We start from the raw sequence: 13,122 nt of genomic DNA, 5'->3' as shown, positions 1-13,122 counted from the left end.
TAGTAGAGTGTGTACTGATCTTTATAGGGAAGGAGATCAAGGTTTGTATGGCAATCAAGTGGAATTAGAAAAGGAACAAGAAATAAAGAAGAAAAAAAAAAGGAGTCAAATTTGAGTGTAAAATAAGTTATGGTAAAAATAACAATAATACGCCCTGGGCAAAAATAAATGAATAAAAGAGAAAAAAGTAAAAAATAGGAAGAAAACGAGAAAAAAGAAAAGGAGAAAAGAAAGAAAAAAGGAAAAAAGAAAAGAAGGCATAGAAATAAGAAAGAATTGGAAAAAAAAAAAGAAAAAAATTCCCCACAAAAACTACTATGGGTAGGAAATGTAATTAGTTTGATGGGTAAAAAAATAAATAGACGGGTAAGGGTAAATAGTTTTATTTTTGCGAGTAACTATGACATCCACCCATCTTAAATACTCAAAAGTTTTTGTTAAAACACTTCAATTTGCTAACGCTAATGTTAAATTTTAATTTATACTGTATGATTTCAGACAATATTTTTCATTCACCAACCAAACACTAAAAAAACCTTTTTCAAAAGGCATTTTCCATCATACTAGAGACAGTAAAAATAAAACTAATTTAAAGAAAACAGCAAAAAGAAACACTGTAAAATAGCAATCTAGGAGATCAACTAGTACCAAAATACCAACGGTAACTGGCAAAATCACCCTGTAGGAAAGAAATAGCTTTATGATACACTGGAATAGGGACGCTACTGGAATCATTATCATGCACTATGAAGTACAAATAAGCCACGGTCAAACTTCCGAGATCTATTGCAATCGTCCACATAATGAATGAGTTATGCTTCAGAAAAAGAAAAGAAAAAAACGAGTTGGGCAACCAGTCAAAGATATGTACCAAAATCAACAGCATAAAATAAACCAACTTCAAGCAAAGGATCTCAGATTACAGTAGAATGCATTTAACTAATACTGCTGTTGATCATGATGGGTGCTCAATGGGCAAAGGATACTCAACTGTTTCCAGTTCAGTGGAAATGAAAATGAGCTAATTCCACGAACAGAACTGTAGTGACATCCTCCCACCCAATTGATTCAACAAAATCCCAGCACTATATCTGAAATTGAATACAATAGTACAGTTGCTTCTAAAATCTCCCTCTACCCCTAAAACCGCCTCCACGACCACCTCTAGGAGGTCCTCTACCACCACGAGGAGCACCCCTTCCACGGAAACCACCACCACCACCACGAAAACCGCCTCTTCCCCCACCTCTTCCTCCACCACGTCCTCCACCTCTAGAAGCTTGCTGCTGTCCCCTACAATAATAGTGAAATACATTCAGATTCAGTTCAATGTCAAACCGAAAAAACAAAATATGAAAGAAAGAGGTAGTTGTATCAACCAAACATGGTTGCAATTCAATTAGTTTACTGTCAAACATAGATTTTGTATTCTCTTAAACATTAAGGTAGAATTTGTTATCGTCATCTAAATGAACACTGTGCTCTGCAAGTTTGCTAAAGATTTCAGATTTAGTTAAATGTCAAACAGAAAAAACACAATATTGAAGAATGATGTGGCAGTATTAACTGAACATGGCTCTGAAATTCATTTAGTTCTTTGGGTAGCCGCATAGACCTTATATTTTCGAGCAACAAAGCCATAGTCCTTAATTTTCTAAGGGAGGATTTCCTCCTAATCCGAAAGAACACACCTTCTACATGTTTGCTAAAAAAGACATACATAAGCATATCCTTCCAGCTTCAGGTTAACTTCGCTCGCATTGGATTTGATTAAACTTCTCAAGGCACATATCAAATATGATGACTTTAAAACATCTTTCTAAATGATTTTGAAATTCTGAAAGTCTATCAGGCAGAGTTTGAGTTCACAACATACTAAATCATATTGCTATAACCATACTTGATTTTAATAGGCATAGTCATTTGGAACAAATAAAACATAGTCATTTGGCATAACCAGTAGTGATTTTAGTTGGCATAGTCATATGGAAGGTAGGAATATTTCTCCTATAAGAATAGGAGGAAATATTATCTTTCCTATTATTCACAAGCATTCCAAGAGCAAACAAGAAAAGCAAATAGGATATGATATGAAACATGGATTATTTCTTTGGACGGTAATTTGTGAATAGCGTAAACATGAACTGCTCCACTCAAGGTCATAAATACAACTTTTCTGTCAGTGTCATGAATCAAAATGAATTCATTACTAAACTCATGATAGATTACAGTATTAGCTTCAGCAATGACATTTTATAACAACAACAATAACAATAACAACAACAACAATAATAATAATAATAATAATAATAACAATAATAATAATAATAGAGGAATTTACAGTTAGGTGATATAACAGGCTGAAACAAGTTGATGCAAGCTTAAAAATAGTCTTAACAAAATGAATTCTCTAGAAAATACCTCCAACATAAATTAATTAGTATTGGAATGAAATGGGTCTAAATAGCATGAATGGATATAGAATTCGTATAGGCAACACCAACTAGTTTGGGATCCCCAACTCGTTTCGGATTAAGCTGTAGTAGATAGATTGGTAGATAAACTTCCTTTTAATCACAGTGCATTTTCACCTACTTCATCCTGCATCCATTAGAGCTTAAGATACTAATAGTTGGCATAATCAGTAGTGTTATTCCTAGAAGACGGCATTTCAAAAGTAAATGAATTTTTAAAAATAGCGTTAAAAGGGACAGAACTGCATTAATTTATCTTTTTTTCAGATAATGTAAAGAAATTTATTTTCATACATAAACAACAGGATGTGTGTTAATTTAAACAGCCGAAATCCAGAATAATGTGTTAAATCATATTTAAACCTTCAACTATCCAAAAACAACATGGTAAATGTCTATATGAAGTCTTAAAAGTATGAAGCAAGACGAGTAAACACATACTTGGGCTGCGGAAGAAATCTGGCAAGTGGCAAAAGCTTAGCTGGGTCAATGTAGAACTTATCTCCAGCTGAATATGAAGTCGCAATTATTCCCTCCATCATCTTTATCGAAAAATACTGTACAAGAAAGCACCAAAAAAACAATCCCATTATATTTTATAACACCAAAGCAACAAATTTTGAATCCCAACTTCTAATTTTACAATACAAAATAAAACAAGGGAAAAATAAAATAAGGAGAAAAAGGGTTTCTTACAGATTCATTAATGGGACCAAAAATTTCATCGACTTTTCCAATCTGGGTCTTGTTCTGAAGGTAAATGGGTGCATTAAAGTAAGGGATTTTCTCATTTGTTAGCTTAGTCACTGCATCTCCTTCACATGCGTGCACAAATGACGAAATCTCTGCATTTCAATATTCAAAAAAGAAAATCTTTTGTTTCAGTGCATTATTTTACCTATAGCAACACATAAAATCGAGGAGAGTCAAAAAGTACCAACTACTTCGGGAGGAGGCCCTTCATCACGAGGAGGGAAGCGACCCCCTCCACGGCCGAAGCCCCTACCGCCGCGGCCGCCGTCTCTGCCACCCCTAAATCCTCCGCCACCACGTCCTCTTGGAGGTCTCATGCTTCCTTCACTATCCACTCTAAGGAGGAAAATGAGGTTTAGGGTTTTAGAAAGTTTTAAGTAAATAGAACGAGGCAATTATTTGTTTGCCCATATTTACCCCTGATTAGAATTGTATTTCCTTCTCGCTTTGTCCTTTGTCCAAGAATGGAGTCAAACTATACGAAGCAATAGTCATATATGGATAAAAGATATTATACTAACACTAATGGTAGCGAACTGAGTAAGACAAAGAGAAACGTCCGACTATTTACGAACTTTCTATCCTAATCTTTGACCTCCACACCCTCCTGTCTAGGGTCATATCCTCTGTTAGCTCCAGCTGTGCTATGTCCCGCCTAATAATCTCTCCCCAAGACTTCTTAGGCAAAAGGAAAAGAAAATTAGTGATGGACCAATTATGTAGCTAAATAATAAAATTTTATCGCTAATCATATTCAGTGACAAAATTAGTGACAGATTATAAATATATCCTATTAGCTACAAGATGAATTTTGTAACTAATTCCTATTTTGTAAAGTCAAATTCCGTAATAAATTTTCTTAATAATAACATTAGTTTCTTTTTTACCAAAAAATAATAATTTAGGTACTTCTGTAAATTAATTATGGAAATTAATTTTTTATCACAAATTAATAATTCCTATTTTTTTCCAACAATAATAACTATTTTAAAACCTAATGCCATCGTAAATTTTAAGAACAAAAACAAATGGATTAAACAACCAAGCTTCTAAGAAAATACATCGTGGTGGAGTTTCATTGTTGGAAAAGAGACTTTCCTCCTACATTTTTGTATTTTTTAGTGTCTTAATATTTTGTATCCTTGTTAAAAGAAGGTATCAAACACTAAATTATATATATATATTTTTAAAACTTCTTTAATTTAGAACTCCTAAATATTAGAAATATTTTTTGATTTTATAATTTTATCCAATGTAAAATATATTTTTAAAGGGTAAAAAAGGCGAACGAAAATATTTCGCTAACGGCCTTCATGCTTTTAATATAGTATATATGGATTATGTAAGGATTTTCACAATTCTAGATTGTGGTTCATAAATAATCTATATAAAATCCTATCAATTATTTAGAACCGTGAAACTATATGATTTTTACATAAAATACATATACAATAACTTCAATCAAGAAAACTTACCTGAATCCATGATGTGTTTTCTTGATAATATTGAGCGGAGGCCTTCTTTAGAATTGTTGTTCTTGAGAAAAATTAGTACTTCTCTCTCTTTACCTTTTATGTGTTCTTTTCAGAATCTTATGAACCTTCGAAAACTTTTTAATTCAATCAGTATCCGAAACAACCAAGTTGCATAGTCAGTCGTAAAGAAAACATCAATTTTAATGGAAAATCATAAGTTCCTATACATTGCGCTTCTGATGCCACATGTAAGAATTTTTCATGTTCTAGATTGTGATTCATAAACAATCTATATAAAATCCTATCAATTATTTAGAACCGTGGAACTATATAATTTTTACATAAAATACATATATAATAACTTCAATCAAGAAAACTTACCTAAATCCATGATGTGTTTTCTTCGTAATATTGAGCGGAAGCCTTCTTCAAAGTTGTTGTTCTTGAGAAAATTCGTACTTCTCTCTCTCTTTACCTTTTCTGTGTTCTTTTCAGAATAGAATACATGTAAGGATTTTCACAATTCTAGATTGTGGTTCATAAATAATCTATATAAAATCCTATCAATTATTTAGAACCGTGGAACTATATGATTTTCACGTAAAATACATATACAATAACTTCAATCAAGAAAACTTACATGAATCCATGATGTGTTCTCTTGATAATATTGAGTGGAGGCCTTCTTCAGAATTATTGTTCTTGAGAAAAATCAGTACTTCTCTCTCTTTACCTTTTCTGTGTTCTTTTCAGAATAGAATGTGATGGAGTTACGCTATTCTTCTTTTTAATAGGCAGAGAGAGGGACCATCGGTTAATTTCTATTTTCCATCAAAGTGGGTTAGTGGAGAGTTATAACCATAATTAACTTTCCCTAATTTTATCCAAACTAATTTAGCAATATATTTATTAAACCAAATATTTTATAATCCACGTGGGCTATATTTTACATTCTCTCACTTGGCCCGCGTGATATTATCCACTTAATGGTTTAATAAATATTTCAATTATTATGTTTACAATAAAAATGTTAAATTCTCCTTCATTGAAACATCATTCATTGTTATTGAATAAATCAACTAATATGAGTCATGGCGGTCGTACGTCACTTTATTCGACATACTTCCTTCCATGTACTACAATATTAGTCTATTACTCAACACAACCTGTAAAAGTAATACTTAATTGGTCCAACGGTAATGCTTAGAGTATCTTATCTAAGCTAGAACCTGTCATTGTCATTTTCAATATTATATATACAAGAGAAAACAGGTACACAATATATATATATATATATATATATATATATATATATATATATATATATATATATATATATATATATATATATATGAGCTTAAGGTGTCAATTGCATAAACATAATAAAGTCTTTACATAAAATCATTCATTGCCATCAATAATACCCATTCTTTCAACATGCTCAGTAAATGTCTTAGGCGGCAATCCTTTCGTCAAAGGATCGGCAGCCATAAGTTTGAAGTGATGCCAATAAAATATGCTCTTCCATTAATACTTTGAGTTAAAATTAAATATACTTTAGAACCGTTGAACTATATGATTTTTACATAAAATAAGTTAATTCTAGTATTCTTTCATGATTAATTTATACCTTACAAGTAGTTATTTCCAACCTGGAATGCTTCAGCTGAAGCTCTTAAACCAGGGACCGTGCCTCGGAACCCGATGAAATTTATAAAATCCAATAACCCATTCAATTACGAGTCCAACCATACTAGTTTCGCTCAAATACGACTCCGAATCGATGTTCACAACTCAAAAATTCGCTTTATGAAGTTTTACGCAAACCCCCAATTTCCTCTTTAAACTTCATCAACCAATTGCCAAAAATAAAGATGGATTCATAAAATAAAATCAAAATCAAGTATAAAATACTTACCCCAATCCTTATGATAAAATTTGCTTCAAAAATCATTCCAATCCGAGCCCTCAATCTCAAAATATGATGAAAGAACTAAAACCTCAAAATATATAGAATCTGCCCAGGCATCGTTGCATCTGCGACATACTTAGCCGCTTTTGCGACAAACGTTCCGCTTTTGCGGAGAGGCACTGGAGAAATGGCCCTCGCACCTGCTGAAAAACATCTACTCCTGCGATATCGTAGGTGCAACACAAGGACCCGCATCTGCGCCAACTCCCGCTCATGCGCTCAAAATCTCGCGTCTGCGCGCACGCAGGTGCGCTACAAAAAATCCACTTCTGTAGCCTTCCTCACCCAACTCTCACCTCGCTTATGCGATGGACAACCCGCATCTACGAAGTCGTTTCTATGGCCAAAACTCCGCAAATGCGGCTACACAAGTACCCGCAACTCTTCAACAAGGCAACAAGAGGAAAAATGATCTGAACCACGTCCGTAACTCACCCGAGCCACTCGGGACCCCGACTAAATATACCGATAAGTCCCATAACATAATACGGACCTACTCGAGGCCTCAAATCACACATAATAACATCAAAACGACGAATCGAACCTCAATTCGTACTTGAATGAACTTTGAACTTTCAACTTTCAAAACTCGCGCCGAAATATACCAAATCAATATGGAATGAACCCAACTTTTGCACATAAGTCCCAAATGACATAACGAAGCTATTCAAATTTCCGGAACCATAATCCGAACCCGATATCATCAAAGTTAACTTCCGGACAAACTTATGAACTTTTCAAACCTTCAAATTTCTAACTTTCGCCAATTAGCGTCGAATACTTCTAGAATTATCCAAATGCAAATCCAGGCATACGCTTGAGTCCAAAATCATCATCCGGACCTAAAGAAACCATCAAAGCTCCGCTCTGGTGTCAAATTCGTAAAAGTCAAACTTAATCAACTCTTCCACTTAAAGCTTTAAACATAAAATTCATTCATCCAAATCACTTCCGGATCACCTGAAAAACCAAGATCAACGATTCACACAAGTCATAATACATCATACGAAGCTACTCAAGACTTCAAATAGCAGGAAGGAATGTCAACGCTCAAAATGACCGGTCAGGTCGTTATTATAATGGAGACTCATCCCTCAATCAACTCCTACATCGGCACATATAGTTTTGGGCTTGAGCATTCATAACCCAACCTTCTTCGGTGATCTAACGATACTCCCAAAATAGTTTCTATATAAAAAAAAAGTATGCATCTCATAGCCTTTTATAACCCTTTTGGTTCCATTAGCACTCTTAGCCATACATGTTATTCTATATACTTGGCACAATGGCCACATTTCATATTTCATATTATCATTCCTTCACTTTTAAGGATCATCACAAGTCATCAACATAAAGAACATTTGGAAATCTTGACTTTAAATACATGAGTAATAAGAGTCTTAAACACATTGAATTTTCTTCCCAAAAAAAGCATAATAATTTGCAATTGAAACATGAATTGAAGTCATAAGTATTAGATACAATAGCCATATTTGAAATATTTTCCCAATGGCGAGTAACATGATAGGGCAATTGGAACATGACTTGAGTACATACGCATTCGGATAAATCAATTATTAGGGATAACTCGGAACAATAAGAATAGGGGCTTGACAAACCACATTTGGAATTTACAAGGAACTCATGAATTTTAATTCTATAGAAGGAGTTTAACAACATACCTCAATTGAGCTTTCTTTAGAATTACTACAACGTTCCCCTACTGTTAATAACTTCAATCTATAGAAACATAACCAAATTGAACAATAATTAGGAAGGCGCCCATAGGTTTAGCTCATTTAGGCATTTCATCAATCATCAAACATGTGAAGTCGACTACAAGGTTCTATGATGGAAAACCTTCACCCACAACCAATTTCCCCAACTCAATAATTCATCAATATTAGTTCAACAATCTCCACGCCACTTTCATCGGCACTTGCATGCACAAATGACCAACTCCCAACTCAAGAATCATACCCCCCACTCCTCACATTCAAACCGAATTTGAAATTGAGAGCTAGGGATAAAACCTTACCTCTTTTGTAGAAGATTGTGAACTTCCCCCTTGAATCTTCAAGATTAAGCAAGAATTTGATGAGTAGGTATGTTGGAGCTCCTTCATCTTTCTCTATATTACTCTCCTCTCTCTAAAACAACAGTTGAAGCCTTCTAAAATAATGCTCGATGTCTTTTTATTAAAACATGGTCGGGTAAAGATTTCCCAAAAAATTAACCTCCGAGCCAGGTCTACGATTGCAGATGGGACCGCAAAATGGTTCTCCAAAACTTGGCTAGCCTGATCAAGTCTGCGGTAGATTTTGAAGTCCCCAAATCGATTCCACAGTCTCACATTGAACCGCAAAATTTCCTTCCAAAATTTTCCCTTGCTGAAATGCAACGGATATGTGGTTTGCACATTGGACCACGAAAAGACCCTCAAAACCAAGTTGCTTCTGATCTAATCCGCGATGGTTCTATGGCCAGTGGAACAGATCTATGGTGGCGAAGTGGACCATAGAATTGCCATTTATCTGCAAAATTTTCCACTAATTCCATAATTCTTCCAAACACATTAGCCTACCTTCCAAACACATTAGCTTACCTCGGCACCATAAAACCTCAAATTCTTGGCGAAATTTTACGGGGCCTTACATCATCCACTGCTTAGCATCATTCATCCTGGAATGATGGTGAGAGTCTTCTATGGACACCCAATGTGACTTAACTCTTCATTCACACACTAGAAGTTCAAAATTTGGCTAACTCCCCAAATTTCTAAAAATGTCGGCAGCGTTTCCCCTATATTTGGGCTTATCCACCTGTCAGAGAGACCAAGAAACCAATCCTAACAACATATTCATAACACAATGACTTATCATAGTATAAATACAACAAACCATAACATCATAAGTATTATATTACCAAAAGGGGCTTTAGCATAAACTATACAAGTTTAAGATAAGCCATAGAAATTAAACTTGCAACATTCCCTTAAACACAACTATTTGTTTACACAAACAAATAAGGGTATTTTCTTTTTATTTCTTCCTCGGCCTCCTAGGTGGCCTCTTCAACTTGTTGGTTTTACCATAGCACTTTCACGGAGGCAATCTCTTTATTTTCCAACTTCTGAACTTGTCTATCAAGAATGGCAACCGAAATCTCCTCATAAGTCAATTCTTCACTAAATTCAATAGCCTCTATTAGGACGATGAGCGAAGGATTTTCATCCACCTTCTTCAATATAGATACATGAAACACTAGGTGCTCTAAGGACATCTCTGGAGGTAGCTCGAGCCTATAAGTCACTTGACCAACCTTCTGAAAGATCTTGTACGGTCTGATATACCTTGGACTTAATTTCCCTTTCTTCCCAAATCACATTACTCCCTTCATGGGAGAAACTTTAGGGAACACCCAATCATCCTCTTTGAACTCTAAATCTCTACGACGCACATCCGAATAGGATTTCTAGCAGCTCTGAGCGGTTTTCAAAAGTTCCTTAATGATTTTGACCTTCTCCATCACCTGATTCACGAGGTATGGCCCTATCAATTCTACTTCTCCAACTTCAAACCAATCAATGGAAAATCTACATCTTCTACCATATAGATTATGACATCCAAATCCACTACTAAAAGTAAATGGATACGGTCGCATGCAATATAATATACCCAACTATGAGTCGGGGTCGAATCCCACAGAGAACAATATGTAGGCGAAAAGGCGTGTAAGAGAATTATCGCTTTTTATGCTAAGCCAAACACTTAGAAAGGTTTTGAGAAAATATTTATAACTAAATACGAAAATATAAACTAACCTAGAAAGCAAGTAAAATGATCAATGGCTACAAGCATGGATATAAGAAAAATTACACTCAAGTAACGATCTAATGTATTTCACAATTTTATAAATATGAGCGAGTTTATGTTAATTAGCCTCAGGTAATAATTCTTTATTAGCTTCTTCCAAAGACTAACAAGACTTCCTAATTGAATAATCCCTAAAATAATTAAGAGATTAAGCACACTCGAATATGGGTACAAGTAGTTCAATCCTATCCCTAGGTAGAATCTATAAAGTGAGGGTTAATGCCTCAACTTTTTGTTAATTAATCTTTCCCAACCCCAAATTATCTGTTTCAAAATTAATTCGAAGTGGGCGAGTCCTAAGGTTAGCTAATCCCTTTGGAAACATTAAAGAACAAAAATAACTAAAGAAACAATTACTCACTTCAATATAAATAAAAATCGTTCAATACATAAGCACAACAAGATATTTAATCCATACTTTATATATAAATATTCCCATAAACAAGATTCAAGTGTTGAGAAAAATACTACACACCTAGATATATAATATAACGCAAGGAAATGAATAAATGAACATAAATGGGTAAGAAATTCTCAACCAAAAACTTCAAATCTTCAAGACCCAAGTGTGTGTGCAAGAACCCTAGCTCCAAAACATGTTTTCTCTAGTCAAGATACTAAAAAATAAGCCAAAGATCTGTTTCCAATAAGCTCGGTCGTGTATTAAAGGGTTTGGAATAGAGAAAATGTGAAATGCCAAGTCTGCCCAGAGCTGAAGCTCGTTGGCCACACCTGTGGAAGGATCATCGCAGGTGCGGCTCCGCAGATGCACAATTCTGCACACAGATGCGATGGTGAGTAGACAATTAGATTTTCGCAGAAGCGGATCATGAGGTGCAGAAGCGGACCATGAGGTGCAGGTGCGGACCTTTTGTGCAGAAGTGCCTCAACAGATGCGGATGACCTACCACAGATGCGGTCCCAGCGGAAGTTTGCCATTTCCGCAAATGCGGCCTTATACTCACAGACGCGAGCTCGCAGAAGCGAACTGTGTTCCACAGATGCGGAATCACTAAAGGAATTCGCACTTCTTTAACTCTTTTTTGCTCAATTCCATTCAATTGACTTCAACTCTCTTCATGACATCATTTACCTAAAAATCTAGCAATACACACTATAAACAACCTCATATTATAATTAACGGATACAAAAACTAGAGAAAAGAGACTAAAATAAATGGTAAAATAATCACTCATCAACACCCCCAACTTAAAGCTTTTTCTTGTACTTAAGCAAATCAAAATAAAAAATTCAATGAGGTTCTACTATTTAAAGCACAAGTAGCATCGATATCATTCCCAAATCACATTCTCCAATTAAGCACCATACTTATGGCATTGGTTGGTACTAATAATTAGGCTCAAGCATGTGAACTTCAACAAAATAACTCCCTCATTTAAAAACAGTCTCACGGATGCAATGGAGTTTCAAAATAATCAAGTGACAACAACCAAGCCTCAATATGTGACTCAAAAAACACTAGTCTACGACATATGCTCAAATTACTCAATTCGGAATCTATCAATGTCACCAATCCATCATAATCCATGTGCACTCACAAGAAAGAAAGTCCCAAAATCATCATATTTACAATAACAACACAAGGGACAAATACACAAAGACACTCACTCTCAACAAAGAATTTCAAGTGTTACAAATATCATGCCATAAGCTTGCCCTTATTTTAATTCGCCGCCAATTTAAGAACATTCAGTTGGAGATCCTGTAAGGGCTTTTTAAGCTTGTAATGTAGGCTTAGGGAAGGGTAGGATAATCATTTGGGATACAAGTGACTATACCCTCCTTGAACACTATTCACATTTGTCTTTCTTTTTGCACTTTGCTTCTTTTTAAACCACATAGCCCTTAATGACATCTAGTTACCAACATAGAACCACCTTAAAGTACCTCTCTAATTTTCTCAAGATTCCATTATATATATATATATATATATATATATATATATATATATATATATATATATTCTCTTTTGCTTTTCTTTTGGAGCTTGATTATCTTCATATAAACAACCTTGAGGTATATGCTTCTACACACAATGTACATCTTCACCATTTCCTAATTGACACCAATACCCATAACTTAGGCTTTTAGCCCCATTCTCAACATTCAAGGAGGGACGGGTTTAAAAGAGGAAATTATTTCACACAAGGGTAAAGGTTTGTAATGTAGTAGCCAAATAAAAGGTTAAAGGCTCAAATGGGGTTATGTCACGACTCCAATTTCCCTCCGTAGGATGTCGTGACGGCACCTAGTCTCCAAGACTAGGTAAGCCTAACAAGTATGCGGAATAATCGAAATATTAGCTAAAACTCAAAAACGTCACAATTATAATAAATAAAAACTGCAACTCAAGTATAAACAACTCCAAAACCCGGTAGATATAAGTCACAAGCTCTAAAGAGAAATACTAAATATCCCTATACATCAGAGTCTGACGAGGATAAGGTGAAAACATAATACAGTTAGAGGGGAACTCCGAGGTCTGCATACGCTGGCAGATGTACCTTGAAGTCTCCATGTACTGACTAGCTCACTGATACCTGGCCTGGTAG

The 13,122-nt window shown here is 34.9% G+C and overlaps 1 protein-coding gene across 1 annotated transcript; it reads right to left on the bottom strand.

The window, feature by feature from the left end:
- Nucleotides 1-866: 866 nt before the first annotated feature.
- On the bottom strand, nucleotides 867-3,582 carry LOC104112948 (putative H/ACA ribonucleoprotein complex subunit 1-like protein 1). Its single transcript, XM_009622995.3, has 4 exons — nucleotides 3,412-3,582; nucleotides 3,171-3,319; nucleotides 2,916-3,031; nucleotides 867-1,293 (listed from the first exon to the last, which is right to left on the bottom strand). Exons 1-4 carry the CDS (start codon nucleotides 3,542-3,544, stop codon nucleotides 1,122-1,124), a joined length of 570 nt encoding a protein of 189 aa, XP_009621290.1. The 5' UTR covers nucleotides 3,545-3,582; the 3' UTR covers nucleotides 867-1,121.
- Nucleotides 3,583-13,122: the final 9,540 nt, after the last annotated feature.

The sequence above is a fragment of the Nicotiana tomentosiformis genome, chromosome 3, assembly GCF_000390325.3.
Source record: "Nicotiana tomentosiformis chromosome 3, ASM39032v3, whole genome shotgun sequence".
Classification (NCBI taxonomy): Eukaryota; Viridiplantae; Streptophyta; class Magnoliopsida; order Solanales; family Solanaceae; genus Nicotiana; species Nicotiana tomentosiformis.
Note: the sequence above shows the minus strand (reverse complement) of the source record. Positions and strands in the feature narration are given on the sequence as shown.